The sequence below is a fragment of the Prunus avium genome, chromosome 3 (genome assembly GCF_965620075.1).
Source record: "Prunus avium chromosome 3, drPruAviu1.hap1.1, whole genome shotgun sequence".
Lineage (NCBI taxonomy): Eukaryota > Viridiplantae > Streptophyta > Magnoliopsida > Rosales > Rosaceae > Prunus > Prunus avium.
The window spans coordinates 7,261,320-7,287,418 of NC_142286.1; the positions used below are offsets into that span (position 1 = coordinate 7,261,320).

Consider the following 26,099-nt stretch of genomic DNA (forward strand, 5'->3'; position numbering starts at 1 on the left):
CAAGACCATGGGTCGTGGCTCAAGACGCATTGATTCTCTCTAATATACGTAAAGTGTATGGTTCGTGCTACAATACTTGTGCCCTCCTCATAACCGAACCTAGGTATGGTTCGTACTTCGATTCGATTGCAAGGAAAACCCATTAAGTTCAAAGAGAATATGAACATCACAAGAACCCTAATAGCATGGTGTTTACATTAGGTATTCAAGAAACCAATTCACATGGATGGTTCTTACTCCATCCATCTATTGCTTAGGAAAACATGAAGATACACATAATCCCAACAACCTCAAGAAGCATGCTTTCAAAGGTAATCAATCAAGGAAAACACACATCAAGGATAGATTAATTTGGTGAATTGGAATTCATCAATTGTTGTCAAGAAACCAATTCACATGATGCTCACTTAAACAAGTTCAATCATTTGTTGCTAATTAGAAATTGTGTTCTTGGTTATCTTACACAACTTCTCAACTTTAGCTACATGCATACAACCTAAGGTGATTAAGCAAAGGAAGCAAACACATATCATAAAATTCAATTAGTGAATGGGGTTCATCAACAACATCTAGAAATTCATACACTCAAGCATCAAAACAATAAGGTAATCATGTTTAGGGCTTCAACCTAAGCCCTAGCTATGGAGTTTAGTTGCTCATACTTATTCCAAATACAAACTCGAAATATAACTAGAAGGAGTTTACAGATTTGGAAATGATGAAAGCTTGAAGTCTTCAATGGTGGAAGTCTTCTCCTTTCTTCCTTGGCTGCACCTCCTTCTCCTTCCTTGCTCTTAGCTCCCCAAAAGCTGCTCTCCAGTTGTGTAGAATGTGGAATAGCCTGATTTCCCACGATCAAAAAGCTCCCAATATCAGATTGCAATTTTGACTTCTCCTCCCTCTCTCCTCCTTTCCAGCTTTTACCTTTTAATATAAAACTACCACCTTTGATAAAGCCTTAGCCCATTGTCCCCATGCCATGATGGAGCTTTGACTTCACAAAGATGCCAAAAGCTCAGAAAATATCTATTTTACAAATGTAATTCCTTGTTACCAAGAGTTATGGTAACAAGAAGTTAAGATGACACAAGGGAGGTAAAAGCTGGCCAAATCCGGATTTCCAGAACTGTGGTAACATGATGGATTGGTTGGATAGGCAATACTTGTCCAATGGAGCTCAAATTTGGATATGTTGTAGTTAACATCCATTGGAACAAGTCTCATGAAGATCATGACCTCATCCGAGCACCAGAGCATGTTGATCCCAGGCCAAGAAGTTGACCTACGAAAATGAACAAAAACAGAATTTATAACTAATAATGCACTTTTAGCTCATTTTCATCCCAACCAAGGCAAAATCTAAGAAAACACAAAAATGAAGTAAAAAGCTATAAAATGTCAAGAACTAACTCAAAATAGTGGGTGAATAACATGAAAAATCATGTGTAAAAATGAACCGAACACCAAGCTACTTCGAGATTGGAAACACCAGGAGTACATAAAGATAGAAAAATTTTCATAAGAAATCCAAATGCTTCTTGGAAAAGCATTTGGGAGTGCTTCCTGAAGAAGGACATAGCAAGTGTTTTTCCAGAAAGTCTATGATTCAAAAGCACTTCTAAACTTTTTTGCTAAACATTGTCAGAAGCGTTTTTGGTTGTCAAAAAGCGCTTTTACCCCTCTCAGTTTCATTCCTAAACATGTCGTAAGTCTTCTAATGTCATTTACAAGATTACCAAGATTGCCCCAACAACCATTTTCACCCTTCATTACTGACACCACTTCCAAAAATTACTAATTTGAGCATCGGAGAGTTTTTGGCTAGCAACACACCAGTACCCCTTTAGGGCTCGTTTGAGACGGCTTCTTTAGGAACTATTTCTGCTCATAAGCGCTTCTAACAAAAGCGATTTTATTATCAAAATCTTGAATTTTCAAAAAAATAAAATTCATATGCTTCTTGAAGAAGCATAAGCGCTTCTACACTTTCCGGCCAAACACTGTTAGAAGTGCTTTCAGCCTCGAAAAGCAACTAAACAACTGTGGACATTGGAGGGAAAAATGTTGGGGAGGGAGCTGTAATTTCCTATTTATTACATTTTCATCCCTATAAGAAAATGGATTGTTTCTTTTTTGGATTAACTACAGTTTAGTACCCGGAGGTTTAGTGTCAATATCGAAATGGGCCCCAAGGTTTCAATTATACAAATTTCATACCCGACATTTCAAAGTATTACCAATTTACACCCGCCGTTACGTTGACAGTCAAAGTCAGACGTTATATGCTGACATGGCAGCCTTGGGACCCACCTCATAACTAAACAGCAGTTACAAAGAGATGAGACGAAGGGCAATTTCGGGAAAAAAAAAAGGAAATTTGAAAACCTCCCAGTTGGGCATGCGTTCCAAGGCATAGCTGCAATAACTCCACGCTTGGACAATGAGATCGAACAAACTCAGTTTCTCGTTTTGGATAGATTTTAATAAAAAAGGAGAAAGGAAAAAAGTGGAGAGGAAAATCGCGAAGAAGATTCGATTGGTTGGCCGGAATGGATGAAGAGGCGTTGATGTGTTGGTGTGGCAAGGCTGCTACAATTTGAACCTCTTAGACAGATTCGAATCCTGGGAGGCGATTTTCCATGTGTGCAGCAAAGGTACGTGAGACTAAGAAGGGTTTTAAGGGTTGTCAATTTTGGGCATGGTTTGATCCGGCCATGTGTGAGCGGTCAAAGGTAGTGATTCCTGGGCTTCTAAAATCGCGGAATAAGCTGGAGAAATCAGTGGAAAAGGCAAGACAAAGAGAAAAGGTGGTTTGGGTGTTGTTGGTGGCTTCGTGGGTTCTATTTGCAAGCATCATTTTGGGAGGGATGTGTGGATGTGGAGTGAACAAAAAGAGGAGCTTGGAATTAGCTTTTGCCATTGAATGAATTGTTTGTGGGTTGTTTGTGTGATTCTGTAAGTGTTGGGTTGTTAGTGGTATTTTGTAATAGTTTAATTGTTATGTAAGGGTTAAGGGTTATGGGTTATGGGTAAGGGTTAATGTTTTAATTGCTGAATTTTTGTAACATCTAAATGAAGTGAACGGAATGCAAAGAATGACATCTAAATGAAGTGAATGGTCATCATAAGGAGTATGCAAATGAAGTGAATGGCCATGTCAATCTGTGTGCTAGTGAAACTATGCAAAGGAATGCCTAAAAAAATGTAAAGATAAGTTAGAAAATTAGGCCAAAACAATAAAGTGAATGGCGAAAATAATGAACTGTGTGCTTGTCAAATTATGCAAAAACAATGTAAACGGAAGTTATAAAATGGATGCACCTGAAACAATCAACTGAATGGCGAAAATAATGAACTGAAGTGCCAAAACAATCAAGTGAAGTGGCAAAACAATGAAATGAAGTGCCAACCCAAAAACTTAGAAAATTCTGCATTCAAAATGGGCTCAAAATAGCCAGATAATAACATTGTCAAATGCATATTTCATGTCCTTTCAACATCAAAATGGCAGTTTCAGTGGATGTATTTGCATTCACAGTAGTTGAGCCTTATGTCAATGCCATTACATCCATAAAAAAGGTCAGTACATAATTTATACAGGACCAATTTATCAAAAACAAAAACCTCCTAATCACAAACTGCCAGTCTAACAAAAAAGGTGAGTCATCAAATTCATTTTTCAGTCAGCTTCAATTTACAACATTTGATCCTGCAGTAGAAACAGAAGCAGATGCATGAGGACATGAAGTTGAGGCTGGTTCTGCTTCAGAAGTGGCATCTCCTTTCTTACTTGGTTTTGGCTGCAAAATGATTAGGATGTTAATCTTATATTTGGAAATTGAAGAAAATTGATAATAACCATCATAAAGAGAAGTTACTTACCAGAGGTTTCCCTTTTTGCACACGCCTTGGAGGCTTTGATCTTTTCTTTATGGTGCTTGGACCAGCTGAAGTGGATACTTGAGATGGATCAATAGTGGTCTACAACATCAAAATGCTTGTCAGTTAGCAACAAAAGCTTAGGGTTGGGTTAGTAAGGGATAGAATTGAATAAGATTCAGTTGCTATACCTGGGTATTTTCAGTACCTCTCTTCCTCTTAGTTGCAGGTTTGGCTTTTGGAGGAAGATTCCTATGGCAAGTCCTTTTATTGTGCCCCTTTTTACCATATTGCCCACATTTGAGAGAGTCTTGTGTGTTGGGAATGCGAGACAATGAAGTTTTAGCTTGGATGCTTGACTCTCTCATCTTCATTTTGCCCTTATGCTCTCCCTCTTCTTTGTTTCTACATTTTCTTGGCCTTCCAGGCTATTTAGAGTAAGCAGGAGGAAGACATGGTGGAAAGTCGCTCATATCCCACATATCCATTCCATTCATAGGCAGTATGAGATTATCATATGTCTTGAAGTAAGTTGTTGTCAAATATCAGTCATCCACAAACTCCATGACATCAAGACCCCCTTTATAATTGATGGCTGCAATAGCATGAACACAAGGCCAGCCCTGCAAATCCCATGCTCTACAAGAATAACTCCTCACTTCCAAGTCCACAATATATTGTGCATGGCCACCAGCTGACACTTGGAATTTACCTCCACCTGACCACATTGCCACACAAGCACCTGCCTTGGCTTTATTTCCCTCCACTTTCTTCAATATTCTTGGGCAGATAGCCCTGTTCCATTTCAGCATTTTTTCCCTTCTTCCTTGTATTCTCCTCATCAGCTTACATCTAATATACTCAAACATTGTAAGAATTGGTCTATCCCTACATTCCAATATGGTAGCATTGAAAGACTCGAACAGATTATTCAACAACATGTCGCACTTCAAATGAGTGTTGAAGTGTGATTTTGACCAACGCCTTGGAGGTTTATCTGGAGTGGTTAGCCATTCATATGCATCCTTGGACAACTTTTTCAGTTCTTCCATGACCCTTGCAAAGTGGGGGGCAGTGGTTGCATATGCTGCTTCCCAAAACTTGTCTCTTAGGCTTTTTGCTTTGAACAATATCATATAGTTGGTAAAAAGGTGTCTTGCACAGAACTTGTGGTCACAATTAGGGACCACTTGCTCAAAAGCAGGCAGTAACCCTTTTTGTTTGTCAAATATAAAGGTGAAGCCAAATTGATTAACTATTTCACAGTCCTTAACCAATAGCTGGAGAAACCAAATCCAAGAATCCTTGCACTCTGATTCCACAACTGCATATGCAATTACCCAGGTTTCATTGTTTGCGTCTATAGGCACAGCAGTTAACAGTTGCCCTGCATAAACACTCTTCAAAAAGCACCTATCTAAACCTATAATGGGCCTGCAACTAGCTTTGAAGCCTTCCTTAGCAGCTCCTAAACAAACATACAACCTTTGAAACTGTGGTTGCCCCAACTGCTGTTGGAAATCACACTTAACCACTGCTGTGGTTCCTGGGTTACTCTTCCTTAATTCCTGACAATAATCCCAAACTCTTGAATATTGTTCATTGAAAGTGCCCTCAATATCCTTTAGTGCCTTCTCTTTTGCCCTATACACTTGTTGTCTTGACACCCCTATATTATAATCCTTCTCAACAGTCTCCTTGAATGACCTGATTGGCCACTGGGGATTGGACTTCAATGTCTCAACATATTAATGGCTTATCCATGTTGACTTCACAGTAGGGTTCTCCTATAGCTGTGTACATGTGTGCTCACCTACATATGTCTTCACTTGCAATGTGTTCTCATGTTGCATTTTTGAAGCATATATCATCCACCCACAATTTGGGTCCCCACAAACTACCTTCAGCTTCAAAGCCGCATTCCTAATAAACACAACATCCGTATTCTGCAAGATGGAGTATTCTCTGACAGCTGCCCTAAACACCTTACAATCAGTAAACAACATGCCAATCTCAAACTTTGGATCTGCCATGTCAGTTGCAGCATTGAACTCTGGCCAATTCGTATTAGCTTCATCGTCGGATTTATACTTGGAATAATCATTGCACTCAGAATCTTCAGAATCCAATTCAACATCTGTAGGCCAATCAGCAGCAGCCTCATTCCCAGTTTGTTTAACCCCTGTCCATTCAGTTTGGTCATCCACCCATTCTTCAAAAAAACCATCATCTTCATCTTCACTAAAGTTCTTGGAAATTATATAATCTGAATCCTCACTGTCAACAGAATCATCATCTTCATCTTCAAAGTCTGCAGCATTTGCATATCTTCTTCCACTTCTCAACTTCATGGAATGCCTTTTGGACTTTGTCCCAACGCCCTCAACCCTTCCTTCCACACCTTCTTTGTCTTTGTGGTGAACAGTCTTTGTCCTTAAAATGCCGCATCTTTTTTTACCAAAAGCACGCTTCACCCTAGCTGACATTTCATCCATCGCTTTATCCTTGCCTTTGCCTTTATTAGAACAACCATTAGCCTTTTCTTGGCCCTTGGCAGAATTCTCCTCATTATTCACAGTAGCAGTTTCTTTGCCTTGTTTAGAAGCTTGATCAGTCAACCCTTCTTCAGTCAACCCTACTTGATTCAACCCTTGTTCATTCAACTCTTTGCCTTGTCCACCTGCTTCTTCATTCAACCCTTCATCATTCAACTCTTCTATTACAACACTCGTTTTTTTCACCTTTTGCACCTGATACTTGTCCACCCCCCCGTGTTGGTCCCAACATCATCATCCAAATTTATAAACATGTTTGAAGCCACTTGACTGTAAAACTGCTCTTGACTGCATGCCAAGACATGTTCTAGGAATATATTTATCAACCTAGTGTCTGGCACAAATACTAGCATGTCTAGTACATCTGCATCCTCACTCAGCTTAACTAGGCCACCATCAAAATGGTCACCTGGAATACTGTACCAGTAGTTAATCATACCTTCGTACCCTAACTCCTTTCCCATGGCATCTATCTCAATGATTGACATTCTATCCTTATCACAATAATCGAACCAATCAACAGACCCATTCACATAATAGTTACCTCTTATTTCACCATTGTGGTACATTTCAATAGAAAATCCATCCTCATCCCCTGCATTAAAATACACACATAAAAATACAAATACAAATACACATACACACACACATACAAAATATTACCACAAATAAATACAAATACAATAAGACACATACGCATACACACATACAAATACAAACTTTCTATGTCAATACACACAGACACAAAAGGTAAGATTCCCAGCGGTTGTAGGACCACATACAAAAGCCAAAGTGTACTTCAGTATACCACCTACCATTCGACACCAAACTCAAAACTCAAAATCCATTATAAAAGCCAAACTTTCACTCGACACCAAACTCGAAACTCAGACTCTCTATTTCAAAGTTTCACTCCAAAACACCTTAGCACACTAAACCATACATACCGTAGAAAGGTTCTCCATATCCTTTGGGACGAAGTTCCCAACTCATATTCTTCACAGCTTTCGGAAACCTCCGTTTCAGTTTGAGTTGTGCAGTCGATTTCAAATCTTTGCTCAAGATTTCGAACAAACCCTCTCCTCTACGTCTCACTGTCTCTCGAAAACTCAAAAACTGAGATCGTTTGATGTCGTTGTCCAAGCCTTGGGTATTGGAATGACGCCTTGGAACACGTGCCCAGCTGAGCGGTTTTCAAATTTCATTTCTCTTTTTTTTTTTCCCGAAATTGCCCTTCGTCTCATCTCTTTGTAACTGGTGTTAGGTTATGAGGTGGGTCCCATGGCTGCCACGTTAGCAAATAACGTTAACTTTGACGGTCAACGTAACGGCGGGTGTAAATTGGTAATACTTTGAAATGTCGGGTATGAAATTTATATAATTGAAACCTTGGGGCCCATTTCGATATTGACACTAAACCTCCGGGTATTAAAGTGTAGTTAATCCTTCTTTTTTCTTTTCTTTTTTCGGTTTTAAGAAACTTCTTTGTCTGAAAACAAAAGGGAAACTGATTGACCAAAAAACAAAAGGGAAACCAAAAAACAAAAGGGTAACTGACCAAATTTAGGGTCTAAAATGTAAAAACAGGTAAGGTAAAAGTCCCACGCAAAATAATTAAATGGTGAGAATCCAAGCTTACCACTAATCAATCCCATTATATAAACTTCCCATCTCTGTCAGTCGTAGCTTTCCCTTCCGTTTCCCAATAATTGCCATTTGCCAGAGAAGAAGAAGAAGAAGCAAAGTTGAAAGAATCCAAAGGGCCATCTCTTCTTCTGGGCGTTGCTTCAGGAAGTTGATGCCTTTGGAATTTGATTTCAGGATTGAGAGCGAGAGGGTTAGAGTAATATAACAGAAATAAACATTTTCTCACGGGTCAGTTTCTATGCCATCAAAGATTTACTTTTCTCTCTCTCTCTCTCTCTCTCTCTCTCTCTCTCTCTCTCTCTCTCTCTTTGTTGTTCTTTATTGTTTTCTTGAGTTTCGTTGTTGAATTGAGATCGATTTGTCTTGTTTTTTGTTTGGATTCTTAGGAAGGGCTCTCTGGTTTTCTTTCCTGTAATCAATTTTCCATCGGATTTTGCTGAATTGATTTTACATTCCCGGGAAAATCCTTGCAGTAGATCTGATATTGCTTTCTGGGTATTTCCTGTATTGCATGCATGGGGTAAGTTTTCTGATTCCTTTTCTGGGTTGTGAAATTTCATTAGATTGTGTGGATGAATGAAATTTCTGGTTTTGACTTTATGTGGGTTTTCTTCATTCGTTATCTTTGTGTGTCAGTAATTGATTTGATTGTTGGGTGGAGAAGAGGAAATGGGTTGTATAGTTGGGTTGAGAAATTATGAATAGGAAATAAGATTTGTGGGTTTATACTTGGATTTTAGTTTCTAGGAATTTCACCCACTTAGCTTAGCCTAGTAATATGATTGTATATGGTTAAGTAAACAGGATAAATTGGGAATTGTCTACTGTTGGACTTGATAGAGAAAACTATCAAATTGTCAATTCAATTAGATTAATTCTGTGTAAGGTACCCTTAAGCAGAGGCTCACATTCCTCAGATGCCAAGCAACAAAGGTTCAACATTTCTTTCGGAATTAGGAGGTTAATTCAATGCATACCTCTGATTATTATTAATAGGGATGTTTCGTAATGGTCTTCGTTAAACTGGATTTTGGGATTTGGATTTAAAGCATATCCTGATTAAGAAGTTTAGCTGAGTACTCATAACTTGTGCTGACACCAGGAGCTGGAATTCTGTCAATGCGATGCCATTGTGTGGTTTTCTGCTTATGTTGAGCCCCTCTGTAATTATTTCAAGGAATTTTCTGTTCAGGGTTCACTTTTCACACTACTTTTGTATTGACAATAGCGATCTCATCTTTTCAAAGGAAAAAATTGTAGTTGTGATTGGTGAAATTTTCTCAGGGCGGTGGTTTTACCAAACTATCGCTTGGACTTTGACTAGGATTTTGTATAGGATTTGATGTTTAGTTTGTATTAGTTGGTATTGTTAAATTATACGAGTATACATGATTTCTAACAGAATCAGATGTGATTTGTAACAGAGCAGTGGCTGTCTAGCATGCCATGGTAAGACCACACTGAAAAATTCAGTGAATGAGCCACCAAAAGGATTATTAAACGAAAGTCGGACAATAAATAAACCAAGCATATCAGAGGACTTCTGGACCACCAGCACGTGGGATATGGACAACAGTGCAGTTCAGTCGCAGGGAAGCATGTCATCAATCAGCACAAACCAGACGCTTGATCCGCATGGTGGCTCTGGCAGCAATACCACCCCTTCTGAGTTTGTAAATCATGGCAAGTTCTTTGTTCCTTTTTGAGGTTTCAGTAACTTTGTTGGATTTGCATGTGCATATGTCTGAGATGGTTAAATTGGAAACTGGGTTTATCGACTCGCTATCAGGTGGGTCATATTCGGACTCCTCATGGACATTCCTAAAGACTGAGCTGCATTGGCAGTATAGTTACCTTTAGTGGAGTCAATCAAAATTTGTGTTGCTAACAGCCTGTTTCCCAATTTGTTTCGCACTTTTGCCTACTAGATCTTCTTGCAGACACGATCTTGTAAGGTTTAATTTACAGTGCATATATTTGCCATGATTTCAAGACTCGTAGATCACTTTGTGTTCTAGTCATTTTGTTATATTCGTATCTTTCTCTTCCATTGCTCTTCTTGTCTTGACAAATGTGTGTGTGTGGAGCCTTGTTAAAGTTATCTTACTTGGGATCTCTGCTGCAGGTCTTCTTCTCTGGAACCAAACTAGGCAGCGTTGGGTAGGGAATAAAAAGTCTCAGAGCCCAGCAAAGCAAATTCGAGAACCCAAATTAAGGTAAGTTGCTTCTTTTGTCCTTTATCTACTCAAGATTAGTGGACCTCTTATGTTTAGATCTGCCAGAAAGAACTATTTAGCTTTTAAGGCGTAACCAAATACATGGTATCCACTATTTTTGTTGTAATTGATAGACAATTGAATACAACAACCTGTCTGTCACTTCCGACAAAAAGAATTTTTTTTTCTCACAATATATTTATTTTTATATTAGAAAACAATAAATGTTAGAATTTCTATGTTCTGTGTTTCTTCATTCCGAGTTTCATTGCACATAGTAAGTCGGAAATTGTGTTTGACTGCATACTTCATTCTCTGTAAAGTAGGCAATGAGTATTCATGAGTACCTTTCTGTACTTTGTCAGCACTCATTGTCTCAGCATGGTTAAATCGTTCTGCCTTTGCAGTTGGAATGCGTCGTATGAAAGTTTACTTGGGAGTAACAAGCCTTTCCCTCAGCCTATTCCTCTTCCTGTGAGTCTCTCTTCCTCTGCAGGCCTGTTGTAATCCTTAGAAACAGACTATCTAATTATTTGCTGCTCTTGATATTAACAGGAAATGGTAGATTTTCTTGTTGATGTTTGGGAGCAAGAGGGGTTGTACGATTGAGCAGCCGAGGTACTAGAGATTTTTAAGTTGGCTAGTTACGGAAGTTGATCCAAGTATTTGTGACATTTTTACTGCCTCCTAGCAACTAGGAAGCGATAGCATGGCGTGTACATTGACTATAACATCATTTTTTGCTTGCTTCTCCTTGGATTTTAACTCCCAGGGCCTTTTAGATGTGCCCTTGTACTGCATTCAAACTGATTTATAGGATTGGTTTCTGCCACCATTCACGGTGGGCGGTTTTGCAAAATTCTCAACTTCCATTTGCAAAATTTCGTCACAGTGATAATTTGAAATGCCGCAATTTGTGCTTTTTCTTTTGAGTTTGTGCGGTGAACATAAGCTTTACGGTAAAAATAGGTTCCCTTACCTAAAATGATATATATTTAGAAACAGATGAATATAAGGATTTACCACATGCTTGCTGGCGTAAAATATTATGAGCCTTTGTACTAATGAACCAAAAGAAAATCTTCTTTTGTGTATGCAAACATATGTGGTTTCACATGGTTGTCTCCATTGCGTGAGATTTTTGTGAAAAGCAGCAGCCACATCCCCCCTTCTAAATTTCTTAGTTTTCTACATTCGGTAACTTTTTCCTAATTTTCTAATGGATGACTGGAAAGCTACACAATTTGGTGGAAAACAAAAAAATGCCACATAATCACGAACGAGGTCTTTTCCAGTGGAATAAGACCTTTGACTTGCAGATCAGTGTTTTTATATTTGAATCCTCATGACACGTAGTGTGTGTGAGAAACTCTCTTATAGTTTAAACTATCACTTGTATTAAAAATAAATAAAAATTGCCATGTATTAAACATGATATACGTCAAAAGAAACCAAGTAAACAACGTGAAAAGACGTGGCATCAGATGCATTTCCCCTCAAGGACAATCTACAAATTCCTCGTGGGTCATAGTTGATCTGATCCATTGGCATGTTTGAGAAGGATCAAGAACATCACCATCCTTCAATTGCTGACGTGTCCTCTCGTACCTGGGACACTACCAGAACTTCTCAGACCCTTCTACAATTGTCCAAAACTAAAAGCACCCAACACACGAACCCTCTCTAAATTCACTGCCACAGCCCTCCTTTTCTCCGTCAACATCATCTAAACCAAACCAGCCCTACAGCAAAAACCCACAACCCTAATTCTTCAGACTCAAAAACCAAGTTTGTGAAATGGCTTTGGCGCGTTTGGCTTTGAAAAACTTGCACCAGAGGGTGCTTTCTCCAGCTTCTTTTTCTGCTGCTTCTGTGCTGGGGCATAGTGTTAATGAGAGGACTGTTGGTGAGAGCAGAGGCAGAGTTGGCAATGAGATTGTGAAGAGATTTAGTACAGAAGCTAATGAGAAGGTGTCTGGTGAGAAATCAGAGAACAAAGATGTTGCTGTTTCACAAGCTAAAAGGTCTAGGTTGTTCCCTAGAAGGCAACGTAGGAGGGGACTTTGGAGGGACGGTGACAGAAACTTCGTTCCTGCCCTTTATGGTACTTTTTCACTCCCTTATAGTCTAGATCTTTGATCATTTTAGACTCTTGTTTAATCATGTTTAAACCTAATGATTTAATTAGGTTTAAGTGTACAAATTTAAGTCTAGTATATTATGTTTTCAGACTATAAATCTGAATCATCGATTACTTTCACTCTTATTTAATTTGTATATAAACGTGTGATTCAGATTATTGACAGTTTGACACGACTTTCAGTTGAAGATAACCCTTGTTTTTTCATATTTATTAACCCAAATGTGACTAACTAAAACTATTGAAAAAGCAAAGCTCAAAGTGAGAATTAATTTGCTAACACATTCTTTTCTTCTTAGAATTCTTTCCCTCGGGCCTTGGAAATGCACTGGTGCAAGCAACAGAGAACATAAACAGGCTGCTTGACAACCTCAACATATCACCATGGTCACTCTCCGGGCGTGTCAAAGAGCAAAGTGACATCTACAAACTGCAGTACGATGTGCCGGGGCTTGCGAAGGAGGATGTGAAGATCATTGTTCATGATGGGGTTTTGGAAATCAAAGGAGAGTACAAAGAAGAGGAGGAAGAAGGATCGGAGGGTTGGAGATATGGCTACTATGACACCGTCCTCCAGCTGCCTGATGATGCCAAAGTTGATGATATAAAGGCAGAGCTGAAGGATGGGGTTCTGACCATCACCATTCCTAGAACTGAGAAGCCAAAGAAGGATGTGAAGGAGGTGAATGTACAATGATGGGAATCTGATCGATCTTTCGAGGCTCTATATATTTATATATTAATGTGTGTGTTTATGTATGTATTTGTTCATGTTGAGATGGATGTTGATCTTTTCATGTGAACGAAATCTAATGTTTAAATATGAGAGATGAATAAAATTTTGTGTGTTGCATTTCTTTTCGATTTGCTTTTTCGTTAGTCTTCCTCACAGTACATATTTGATAACAAATACAAATTTGAGGAAGAATTATGCAAATGTATAGCTAGCTGAGTTTGCTAAACTACATTTTCTTGGGCCTCTTGGCATGTAGTTTTTGGGCTATTTGTCAGAAGCCTCAAAATGAAGACAATTCTGTCAATGGAGTTTAGTGTGTAAAAATGGTTTGGACTTACAGATTAGTGGTCTCAAGTTTGAGATTCAACGGCACCAGAGAAAAATCCTCTCTCTTCCTAACTTTTGACAACAACAATAAAAGGACAATTTCTTTGTTTTTGGACAAATGATAGTAATCTAATTTATATAGTCTTCCTCTACTAAACATGTCATGCTTTGTCCACAAGGAGGAGAGCTCACTTGACTCACTTCGTAACTTTTCAGTTATTTTAAGGTCAAATAACACTAATGGGTCCATGTAGTTTATACCCATTTTTGTCCTTGTAGTTTAATATTGGTCCGAAATCCATAATCGGAATACCGATACCGTCCCAAAATCGTGTCATTCCATGTCAAACTCATGCCAAACCGTTTGGTGTTGATGCTTAAATGGGATGAAACCGTGTCATCCCGTTACTGTTTGGCACGACATCGGTATCAGATTTGTTATCTTGTTTGGTGCCATACCGTACTGTACAGTAACTAATTAATATTAAATAATAAATATTAAAATATTATTTCCAAAATTTCAGATTTAGTATATCTTCTCACATCTCTATCTCTCTCACGAACGAACGAAACTTAGGAAAGATTTTTCAGATCCAGAAGCTTTTTTCCTCTCTCCTTCCCTTCCCTCCACCATCGATCGATCCATCTCAAATCTCAATCTCTTCTTCTTCTTCTTCTTCTTCTTCTCCTCCTCTCTCTCTCTCTCTCTCTCTCTCTCTCTCTCTCTCTGTTGAAGTGGAACCCTAATAACCAAACATCTCTGTGTCGAAGTCGAATCGAACCCTAATAACTATCTCTCTCTGTTTGACATCAAACGTGCTTCTCCTCTCTCTGCCTGCCTGTCATGTGCATCTAGAGCTTGGCAATTTGGAATGGTATTGATTGAAATTGAAGTTTTGTTTGTTAGGCTTGATCTTGAACTTGAAGTTTGAACAGGTTTTTACTTTTTAGTATGATGAAAACATTGTGTATTTGATTGATTTGGCAGCTATTGCAAAAATTGAAGTTATTTGGCAGCTGCAAAAACTGAAGAAAAAAATTTCAAATTTTAGCATAAGGTGAACGGTATCAGTTTTGATACCAAAGCATACTGGTCCTGGTTGGGGCCGGTATGGTTTGAACGTGTTTTGAAAATCCCCCATCCCGTGTCATACCGTCCCGATTCTCCTATTCGGGATTGACACCAGGATGACTTCCATCCCGTACCGTGCCCAACCCTAATTTTTGTCATTGAGAAGAAAATCCCTTTTGTGATTTTTGTTCGTAGTTAAAATAATATTAAAATGTAAGGGGTTTGTAGCTCAAATACTTTAAAGCAAAATAGAGTTCTGATTTCTCTCAAGCTATTGCTACATTGTATATATATATTTAATGTACAACATACAAATGATCTAAAGTGACAGTCAAGGAAAAACATAAAAAGAGTTATTTACTCAAAAGGTCCTCAAACTTTTACTCAAGTTGCATTTTGATCCCTTAACTAAATTATTCGTTTAAATAGTCTACCAACTCTTTATTAATTGGCACATTAGTCTTACCGTTACATTTTCTGTTAACATTTGTGGAGAGTAAATAAGACTTTTGACAACTAAAAAATAAAAATATACGATAAAAATATATGACAAAATTTTCTTTATTTTTTAAATTAATTAAAAACTATAAAAGAATAATTTTTAAAAAAAAAAAAAAAAAACAGCCCACCCAACCCAACCCAACCCCATCTCATCCTCCCCACTCCAATTCCCAACCCCATCTTATCCTCCCAATCCCATTAGTCGAACAATATTCCATCGTGGGTCTTCAACTCTTGGCAAACAGATTAAGGAAAAAGCCAAAGACCCATGCCGCAAATCTACCACTTGTTTCTGCTATCTCTCTTCACACCTTCAAAGTGAGGAGGTGAGAGCTCTCTCTCTCCCTCTCTCGAGAGGGAGGGAAAGAGAGGGTGGGCTGTGGGGAGGAGAAGATGGGGCGCTGGGGGCTGGGAGGTGGGAGAGGGAGATATGGTTTTTTTTCTTTTGATTTTTAGTTTTTAATTTATTTAATATTTTATTTAACTGAACTATTTTACCTTTATATTTAACTGTAATTTTGACAGAATGTAACGATAGAATCAATGCGCCGATTAATAAAGAGTTTGTAGATCATTTGAACAAATAATTTAGTTGAGGAACTAAAATGCAACTAAAGTATAAATTTAAGGACCATTTGATTACATAACCCAACATAATAATAATACGCCTGAGTAAAACAAAAACCACCAATACAATGAAGAGCAAAATTTGAAAGCTTTGACAGAGGCCGCACTGTTAGAGCGATTCCAGCGAGGGGCCTAGCCCAAGGCTGGGGGGATAAAAACGAAAAAAACATCTTCCAGCGGTGAGCCCAAGCCCGGGCAGGCTGTGGGTCCCAGCAAGTCGGGCTAGCCCGAAGGCCAGTTCAGCCCGAGGTCCAAAATGAGGGTTGCTGACGTCAGCAACAAATTTTTTTTAAAAAAATCAAAAACAAAAAACAAAAAAATTCAGATTTTTTAAAAATAAATACTTAGTCATATTTTTCACTTCTCACACCAAAAATATTTTTAAAAAATTTTGTCCAAATTAATTATTGAGGTAAAAAAATTTGTGAAAAAAACATAAAAATGAATAGTAATTGCCCTTAGCCATGGCAATGGGTGGAAACACAAAATACTATTTGCAAGGGCAACCACTATTCACGTAAATAGTGGCTGCCCTAGCTCCCCCTTTGCTATGGCTTAGGGCAAATGGGTGGAGTTGCTCTTACAAGTGGGAGGCAGAAATTGATACTGAGCAGCTGTTGCAAAAGAGCTTTTTGCTTCATCAAGAACACATAATCCTCCTTGACCAAAAAAAAGAACACATAATCCTCTGGTGCCCAACAGTGTCAACTCTGTACACGAACAACGTCACGCTTGGAAGAGTAAATGAAATTGAATCCCTTCTTTAATTGGAAATGTAAATGTCTCCTGATCCAATTTAAAATCTTTGACAAATGCCACTTTTTCTTGTTCAAATTAAAACGCTAAAAAGAAAAAGAAAGAAAGAAAAAGAGGAAAGAAAGTAACCCGAATGACGTTATGCTTGTGATTTCAACAGGATCAAGTACAACTACATATGAAAAGACATAGCATCTGTCTTGTCTTCCTTACTTTTTACTTTTTAGGGTAAAAATATATATATATATATATATTTCTGTTACAGAAGCATAAATCATTTGATTTACATTTACTTTTTCTTTCTATCTTCCAGATAATTTGATTTTATAATCTTTAACCTTATGTTCAATGTAGTATTACAAACATCCGAAGTCAAGGATACCACAAGAATAGAAAGACAATTACATCATAGTAATGCCCTAAACTTTGCTCTAAATAGTTTGATCCCAACTGACATGATTGTGTTCTATTTTTTCATCTTTCATAAATTTGAGCTTATGTACTCCTAGCATATAGGATGTTATTATAATCTCTACTGTTGTGTGTCAAAAAAAAACTTGGCTATTCCGATTATATGGACTGGATGTTCCTGAATCTCTTTAATGCGATATGAGAGATGTCACGTGATGTTAAAATAAAGAAACATTCATTGTACATAACATGTAAGTTTTTCTCTATGCGTCGCATAGTGGTGGACGAGTCTAGTGTCTTATTGATAGAGAGAGGATTATATAATAGCAGTTACTCTCACCCAATATTGTCAATGTTTGAATCTTCTCCTTCATGAATCATTCCATATATATTTATAAGTGCAAAATGTGGGTACAAGAGTGAAGAGCTTATTGCAAACAGGAGAAAGTGGTAGATTTGTTTGAGTAGCTAGAATCGCGCCGATCATTTGGGGCCAACTCTGAGACAAGGAGACCTATTATGTGCCCCGAATTGGTGCTTTGAACAATTCATGACTGCCATTTATGGAAAATTGACCAAGAATAACAATTCACTTTTACCATTTTCATGGGTGTTTTGAATTTAACGAGGAACAATGTCCTTTTGCATATATGTAGCTGCAACGCTGCAAACCCTGCAAGGGGAAAAAGCTTTAATTATATATATTTTTGCTGATCGAAAACCAGTAAAATTAACTTCCAATTAATATATATAATAAAAAAAGCTCAATTGACACATAAAAATGCTTTTTTGGGCAAATGCTCCTTTCAGAAAAAGTCTTGAGTTCGAGTCATAACATCTGTGTAGTGTGTGTGAGTTTAGTATGTTATCGCCCATCTCAATAAGAAGGATCCTAAATTTTTATTTATGTTTTTTTGGAATATTCTTTTAACTTGAGGCTATAAGAGCAGGGCTTTTCTAAATTGAATAGAGGTGTTTTTTTAGGTAAAGATGAGATTGATTTATGACATGATCCGACTCTGAGCTTGACTTGAGAATATAATGAGAAATGTACCAAGGCTATCAAATATATGATATTTTTTCCCCTCTAAATTTACAAAACTGATATTTCAGTGTAGAATTCATCATTATATTAGTCACACTCACAGGGTTGCTTCTTCTTCTTCTCTTTCTTTTTTCTTATTTTTACAGGTTTTGGGGATAAGAGAAGATGGCAAAGTTTTACAAACAAGTTCTTTGGAAAAGTGAGAAGGTTAAATGTTGCAGGTTTCCCAAGAGGCAGTTAATTTTCCTTCTTGTTGTTGTGTAAGTAGAGTCTAAAAGCTGTAAAAAGGCAAGAAATCTTAAGAACTGTTTGGTGTTTACTTTTTTTGGTGAAAAATCTTAGAACTGTTTGGTGTTTGCTTTTACCAAGTGTGCATCTGCAGGGTTTACAAGGTCAGCTGTAGCTTGCACGTTGTCTATTGCAGTGATCAGTAATTACTTGGATTCTCCTATACACTGCTCTAAACACAGTTCTGTTAAAGCACTTTCTCTTTTGGTGATTAGATTTGTTTGATATATTTTCAACTTGCTTCTTCAAGAAACCAACGCAAAATCATCTGAATTTTCCTAATACACATAATTTACATATATATTTGAGTTTACTAAAGGTTTTGGATTGCAGGGTTTTCCCAAAAAAGTTTATAATCTTAGTTTAAATATCGCTTAATAGCGATGTTAAGGACTAGCTCATGAATTTTAATCTCAGTCATCCATTAGATATGTTATCCTCATTCTAGTTTTCAACTTCATTTTCCAATATTAACTATGGTGATTCATTGGTTTTATGTTTGACAAAGATGTCATCAATATGAAGATTCTTTGCTTGCTCGTACGGAAGAAAAACATCTAGCCAAGCCAATGAGAGATGAACATCAAGACCTCGTGGTACAATTTTATATGCATAAAAGGTTAACAATAAAATGTGTAAATTTCTTAAGAAGTCCTCGCGTTGGACTCCCTTTTTTTCATAAAAAAATATGTAAATTACATACATGACAGGGTAAATCGAGATATATAATAAATATATATACCTGTATATACGATTTTGTATATAATATGTATATACTTGACATATATGATGTGCGTATATAAAACTTCATAAGATATTACAGTTGAGTGTTGTTATCCAAAATACGCATCTTCTACTTTGTTTTCTCTTCGCCCTTTGTACCCACAAATGGTAAAAAATTGGGCAATCCAATCAACTTTTTCAATCACCAAACAGAAAGAGACAACCATTGACTGTAGGAAGTGTTTGGACTATTTCTATTATTCCATACCATAATTGAATGCAGCTAGCTAGCATTTTTGCTCCATCGAATATTTTGTAATAATTCTGGAAATAGGTCCTTGCAGAATAAAAAAACCAATGTAGAATCAGACATGAGAGTAATGGTGGGCTGGTTTGGACTACTTTTCTAGGAAGTATTTATGCTCATAAAAAATCCAAGTGCTTCTTAAAAAAGCACTTAGAAGGGCTTCTTGAAAAAGCATATACTTTTCTAGAAAACGCTTCTATGACCCAGAAACCATTCAATTTTTTTTTTTTGTGGAAAAATATTTCTGCATCAAAATTTAAAATTCAGATATGCCAAAAAGGAGAAAAAAAGAAAGCTAATTAAGGGCAATTTGGTGGATCAGTGTTTCCACTTACCAGACAATTGATTAACCACGTTGCCTATCCCAAGATCGTCAAATAGTCGCTTCAGTCTTTCACTAAAAACCTTGTGTCAGGGGTAACAGTCCCCAAAATGACCAAGAAAAATTACATTTTCCACAAAATCAAAGTCTTTTTATTGGTGCATGCAAGACATGGGCTACAGAGAAATGTAGTGTAGAAAAGAAACAGCATTTGTTTCCACCACGTCTAAAATAATATAAATAGCTTCCATTAATTGAGTCTCTTCCTTTGTCAACCACCAATCCTCTCTTCTCCTGTGCTTCTTGCACAGCATCATACCCTTTCTTCACTGTAACAAACATCAGAAGCATCATCATCCTTCAAAGACTGATCATCTGATGGCTCCTGCAAGCAGAAGCTATCATGTACATGGCCTCAAAGTTGCAATAATCACTGTGGCTTCCATCTTTTTGCTCACAATTCTGCTTCCCAACACAGGTAAAAAAAACTAAACTAAACCACCCCACTTCAATAAAAGACTATTTAGAGCCTGCTGTTCTCATTGAAAGTTGAAAAATACAAATTGGGTTTTTCAATTGTTTGTGTTTAGAGCTTTCTGTTCTCACTAAAAGTTGAAAATACAAATTGGGTTCTTCAAATTGGTTGTGTTTTATTCATTGACTGTCCTCAAAACCAACCTCTCTAATTGAGATTCTTGTTCTGTTTTCTGTTTTTTATTTTATTATTTAGATAGTACAAAGACTTATATTACTTGGGTTATGGCTTTTGATCAAGTAGCTTTCTTCATTTTTCATGTTGTGTTTTGGTTCTGCTTTGAACATTGCCAGTGGATTCTCTGCATTCAAACAACAACAGTGAGAGTGATGATGATGAATTCAGGCAAAGCAAAATGGTTTTGGGTTCAAGGCCTCCTGGATGTCAAAACAAGTGCTTGAATTGCAGGCCTTGCATTGCTACTCTGGTCATCCCAGTTCACAAAACAAAGCGCTTCAGCTTGTCATCTCATGGAGAAGAAGATGACAGCTATTATTTGCTCTCATGGAAATGCAGATGTGGAAATAAGCTATTTCAACCTTGAGATCTCTTATTCTTCACCTGTCCCTTATATAGAAACTAGCATATATATACTTATTATTAGATGAACCTTCTGTTCTACCTAAGCTGTCAAGTTCTGATCTCTCTAGCTCATGCATGGTGTGCTCTGAAAAGATAAGACTTCAAAAAAAAAAAAAACAAAGGTTTAGAAATCAATCATTTAGATGTGCACTGTGCACCTGTTATGTGTTTGTAGATACTGATTAATTATATATTAATTTCTACCTATCAGTATCAGCTGCTGCTTCATTTTATTTTTATTTTGTTTTCTTTTCTGTGTTCATGAATTCTTGTGCAACTGATAGGTCTGTATGCACTAACAAAACAGTACATCACTGTGTTGTTGTCACTGTTTTACCAAAATAAAGGGTTCAGATGTATGCACCTAACTATTTGTACCAAAACAATGAGATGTCATGCTTTAAGCTTGCTGATGAAAATTCATAAAAAGCAACCAGTGTACTATGGAAAAGACAACACTTCAAAAGTAAGCATTTTGTCTACATTCATACACTTTGAAATTTCATAATGCTTGAAACTGGGAAGTATTAATTACTCAACTTTGGCCCCTGTTTATGTAAATGATCAAATCTTAAGTTTTGTAAGCAAGATCATGGTACTCTTAGTATTGGTATAGTTTTGTATGTTTGATATACACCAAGTATTATTTAATATGACACAAATTACTCGTTCGGGTCCATCTTACAATGTTATTTTATAATTTAAACAAATAAGTACAATGGTTTTTCATTTTGCTAACTTTTGCATGAATAATTTATGAGTGGCCTAAAAATTATATGTTTTTGTTAAATAGTGGTTTTTCGTGTTTGAAAATTTATCATTTGATTACATGACACTAATATTAACAAGAAATCTATTTTTTTTAAGTCACAAAATGATATTCTAAACTACCGTAATCTACGAGGAGGGAGATGCCTAACCCAAATGGAAAAAAAAAAGTATTATAATTGTTTTTTCTTTTGGGCCCCAAGTTTGATACTTAGAATAAAATTGAGCCCAATAGTGAGGAAGCCTCAAGCCCAAATTAGGCCTCTGCCACCAATATATACTCCAAGTTGGCTCAAAATTCACAACAAACAAAATTCCCGAACTTCCCAAAAATGGCAGTGGCAGCAACTCTCCTTCCTTCAACACCATACAAGCCATTACCACTCCCCCTCCCAAACTCTCTCTTCCTCCTCTCCTTCTCAATCCCCTGCACCCGCCATCACTTCACCCCTCCTGCCTCCGCCAATCGCGCCTCCCCATTCCCGCTTCATCCCGGCCGTCCTTATGTCGCTCTTCCTTCTAGGTCCGGTCGTTGCTTTGCCGCCAATTCCGGGCCGCCTCTGCCTCCCCCAGAATCTGACTCCACTAGCCTCACAGGTATTGCTCATACTCATATTGTTCTTATAATTCGTAGAATTAAGACCCGATAGTTTCGTTTCCATGGAATTGAGCTGCTAGATTTGAAATTTGGAATTGTAATTGGGGTCTTAGGGTTAATTTTGAGAGTAAGATGTTCAATTTTGTTATTGTTAATATATATATTAGGGAATGAATGAAATTTGTGGTATTGATATTTGCTTTTTATGTGTTGTGCTGTGGTTGTTGAGCTGGGTTCTGAGCTTGTATATTGCAATTGGCAAAAGTTCAATTTTTTCAAGTGTCTTACTTGCACTCTTATGGTACCTGGCGTGTTATTTGATGTTTAGAGTAGTGAAAGTGCACCATTCCTTAAACTGAAACTAACATTCCTGCACTTATCAACCACCATTTCCATCTTTTTTATAAATTGATAAAATTTTACCAACACGTTAGATTGTACAGATGAGATATGAGTCTTGGGACTTGTTTTCTTGTTTGGCTAACCTATTTATACTGATGAAAATTAGATTCTGAATTCATGGAGCCGGTTTGATCCGAAGTAAGGAGTCCCAGGGATAGATAGCATAAGGTTTAGTGCATCAACTGCACTCAATCTTAGCTTCCTAAGGTTGGTTGTAGTGACTAAAGTACGTTGTAATATTAGTTATAGGGCTATAATCATTTGAGATTAGTTGTGGTGATGAAACTGATTGTAAGCCATTGTAATAATGAGGTTATTGCTGTAATCCTAATTAATGGCAGATTCATTCAGCTACTCTTTTGTCAAATACTTTATATGGTATCAAGGCCTGGATATCTTGATTCATCCTCCTGATCTAATGTGAATTTTATATATTAGGCTCTAATGGTAGAAACCCACATGTTGAGCGGTAGGGGGAGAGGGAGGGAGTGCTGGAATATAGAACAATTGTTGGTTCACATCTTTTGGGAATAATGGTAAACCAACAAACATTATCATTCACCGCAAATTGAACCAGACATAGCCATGAACAATCAATGTAGCTAAAGCTTTTAAGCATGTACTCCATCTGTTATCTCCATGTCTCAAAGTTTGTGGAATCTAATCTTGATGGAATGAGGTTGCAGATATTTGATAGCAATAGTTGAGGTTAGTTATAATTTCTAAAGTAACATAATGATAGTTTCCCGTGGTTTGGGTACAGCACCTTTTTGTTTTTACTTTTTTGGTTGAGCTGCAAGGTAGTTTAGGTTAGTTATAATTTCTAAAGTAACATAATGATAGAAATGCAATTGTATGTGTACTGATTATTGAAATAATGGAGGTTTCAATTGTATATAAGGTCAGTGATGGCAGAGCAAGATAAGGGCACAAAAGAGAGCCAACAAGTGGCTTATGCTTTGAATGAAAATAATTGCATCTAAGTAGAGAATTTTGGTGATGTATATATGTTGCGATAAGTAAATAAATTAGTTGTAGATTATGAAATACTTGGTTGATGGAAACTCACTCCCACACCTCCACTCTCGCCTTCCCTTTCTTCTCTTAACAAATGTATATCTGATTTATAATGTTGTTGGCATACTTTTACATGTTCACTTTCGCAAAGCTTATATATGTTCACATCTGGTCATAGAACTGCTTGTCTATCACATATGAATCTTGTGACACTGTTTTTTCCTTGCTTTGGTACAGTTTGTCTAAAATGCTGACCCAAAGTCCCTCACTGGACCTTTTTGTTGAAACAGGTCTTGTAGCATCTTTCTCCAAGTTTCAGGACAAAGTGCAGATCTTTTTTGCTGTTCTTTTTTGGATGTCTCTTTTCTTCTGGGCTTCTGTATGGGATGAAAGGAGTCGACCAAACAAGGGCTCACGATTTAGAAAATGACCTAGTAAGCATTTATTGTATATAATGATAGACTGGATGGGTAGTCGTAGCCTATACATTAAAAGAGGAGCAACTTCTTGTGATAAATACTAGTGGGCTAGATGACATACACAAAATTTAGTTTCAAATGCTGTAATTATCAAAGGATGAATAAGCAGTGGCTCTTGATTTTCTTGTCCTTAATGCACATGAAAGCAAATTCTGGAAATTTTAGTAGATCCGTTTTGAGTTTCTATCAAACACAATCATATACCAAGAACTTTAGGGATGAGATGTGTGGTTTAGATTATATACCAAGTCAAATGTAGTAAGTCCTTCTAGGTTTCTTGAATTAACTCTGACAATAGCGTTACACTGGAAAGTTACTGTCGAAGTTGGTAGAGAGAACTGCAATACGAAAGCAGAAACTGCATCGGGGAGTTTAATCATGCCTCCGATGCATATTATAGGCCTGCTACCTGATTACAGCAAATTTGAGAAGCTCATTGCCATTGTGAGGTAGGGTCCTAGAGCTCTAAATAGGCTTGGGGGTTGGAAATGCATTGATCTGCCATCATGTGCTTGTGCTTTTTGTCTGTCAATCATGTCCTATTCGTGCATGATATACTATACATACATAATTTGTCATGAGATTCGGCTTTAAATGGAAATGCAATGTTCAGAATATGACATGTACCAATCATGTAATCCCCAGAGAACGTTGGGGTGGCACCTCATGGTCCTCACCCCAACGGCAGCAACACATGCAGTCACAGTTCAACCCTTGATTGTATCCTGCACTTTTAGTAAAAATTATTGATGAAATTGCTGTTGCACAGTCTGCCTCAAAGTACTGGAATGATTGAGTTGGTTAATGTTTGGTGCAGTTATGTTGCTCTTTTCATTTTGGTTTTTCTCATGGTGTTTTGTATGTAAAGTGATTCTTGGGTTACATTCTGGCTTATCATCAGCCAAACTCAATTAGCTTGGCTTACTGATTGCCATTGTCTCCGGAACAAACTAAAAGCACCATGTGATTGTAGGTGTTGATCTTGATGTTGATTTTCCATTCTCACTAATAATACAAGAACTTTATTAATATATTTATTTGGAAGTCTAAAACAAATTACATTCCTAAAATCCGAAAATCATACAGAGATTTACAAACCACTGAAAAGGGAAAATTAGATGACCAAATAGAAGGTTGGGAGTGATCATGTTCTTGCATTGCCAAGGTATCTGCAACAGTCTGCTTCTGCGTGGATATGTTGGATTCGATTAACTTGCAGGTCTTTGACAAAGCCCCTGGATAACTTAAATAATAATACAAGAACTCTCATACCCTCATTCTGATAGGGTACAAATAACTTCAATAAGAGAACATTTAACTAGGACAAGTTAGGTTTTACTCAAGAACGTAGTAATGAGGTAATATTACTCTAGTTTATGAGGGATTCAATGAGATTGTAATCTAGACCTCTTAAAAACGGAAATCTTGTAATTTAGAGGGACACAATGAGATTGTAATATACTCGTTAGAGTTGGCACAGTTCGGATTGGATCGATTTTACCTTTAAATTGCACAGCCGAACTGACAAATTGAAATGGTTTTAGACCGGTTTTGGCCTCAAATTAGTACCAAGTACATCCGTGAAAGCCAACCAGTCTAAACAGGCATAGAACGTAAAAAATCTCCGCGCTGTCATGTCCATTTTTCTCTGTTTCTTTCAATTTCAACTAAGAAGGTGCATCAATCCATTCAATTGCACTTATTAGTGCCGCAACGCAAGAGGAGGAGAGGGAAAAATGAAAGGTAAAACGACTTGGTCATTTCCGAAAGCGAAATATGGACCGTCCAATCACACCAATCGTAAAGCAGAAAAGGAATCGAATAAATCGGCAGTGGTGAGTCCTACCCTTCACGTGAAGATGTTTAGTCCAACATGTTGGTTAAGCTAGTGTACTTTGGCCATTGGCCGTGGGCTAATACGGTGAAGACACCACACCAAACCACACCACACCATCATCAACCATCAACAACTGCAGCAGCGGCTGTATCTTTGTCGCCTACCACTTGATACCGAATTTGCCCAAATTGCTCATTACACTTGCACATAAGGTTTTAGTAAAAGACAATTGTAAATAGTAGAAATGTCGTCAAATTGTTAATCTAAACTATATACCTTCTTGATGAATTCTTGTCTGAATTTTTAGTCTAAATGTTTAGCAATACAAT

General features: G+C 37.3%; 4 protein-coding genes and 1 non-coding gene across 7 annotated transcripts; 4 read left to right on the top strand and 1 right to left on the bottom strand.

Annotated features, from left to right (window-relative positions):
• Positions 1–3,689: 3,689 nt before the first annotated feature.
• LOC148295520 (uncharacterized) lies at positions 3,690–4,253 on the bottom strand. The gene is made up of 3 exons (XM_088250306.1): positions 4,071–4,253; positions 3,883–3,981; positions 3,690–3,800 (listed from the first exon to the last, which is right to left on the bottom strand). The coding sequence occupies exons 1-3, from the start codon at positions 4,251–4,253 to the stop codon at positions 3,690–3,692; spliced, it is 393 nt and encodes a 130-aa protein (XP_088106432.1).
• Positions 4,254–8,086: 3,833 nt separating this feature from the next.
• On the top strand, positions 8,087–11,156 carry LOC110750410 (uncharacterized). 3 transcript variants are annotated; one of them, XM_021950738.2, is made up of 6 exons: positions 8,087–8,309; positions 8,468–8,601; positions 9,511–9,764; positions 10,207–10,297; positions 10,663–10,771; positions 10,853–11,156. In XM_021950738.2, the coding sequence occupies exons 2-6, from the start codon at positions 8,597–8,599 to the stop codon at positions 10,904–10,906; spliced, it is 513 nt and encodes a 170-aa protein (XP_021806430.1). In that variant the 5' UTR covers positions 8,087–8,309; positions 8,468–8,596; the 3' UTR covers positions 10,907–11,156. The 3 variants fall into 3 exon arrangements, with proteins under 3 accessions (XP_021806430.1, XP_021806429.1, XP_021806431.1); XM_021950737.2 differs by having other exon boundaries at positions 8,089–8,309; positions 9,506–9,764; XM_021950739.2 differs by having other exon boundaries at positions 8,094–8,309; positions 9,506–9,764; positions 10,705–10,771.
• A 607-nt stretch (positions 11,157–11,763) lies between these two features.
• On the top strand, positions 11,764–13,299 carry LOC110750409 (HSP20-like chaperones superfamily protein). Its single transcript, XM_021950736.2, has 2 exons — positions 11,764–12,401; positions 12,737–13,299. The coding sequence occupies exons 1-2, from the start codon at positions 12,095–12,097 to the stop codon at positions 13,132–13,134; spliced, it is 705 nt and encodes a 234-aa protein (XP_021806428.1). The 5' UTR covers positions 11,764–12,094; the 3' UTR covers positions 13,135–13,299.
• Positions 13,300–19,747: 6,448 nt separating this feature from the next.
• LOC110750413 (EPIDERMAL PATTERNING FACTOR-like protein 8) lies at positions 19,748–20,790 on the top strand. Its single transcript, XM_021950746.2, has 2 exons — positions 19,748–20,030; positions 20,381–20,790. The coding sequence occupies exons 1-2, from the start codon at positions 19,931–19,933 to the stop codon at positions 20,629–20,631; spliced, it is 351 nt and encodes a 116-aa protein (XP_021806438.2). The 5' UTR covers positions 19,748–19,930; the 3' UTR covers positions 20,632–20,790.
• Positions 20,791–21,893: 1,103 nt separating this feature from the next.
• On the top strand, positions 21,894–22,791 carry LOC110750402 (uncharacterized). The gene is made up of 2 exons (XR_015834592.1): positions 21,894–22,034; positions 22,544–22,791. It is a non-coding gene; the product is annotated as an uncharacterized LOC110750402 (transcript).
• Positions 22,792–26,099: the final 3,308 nt, after the last annotated feature.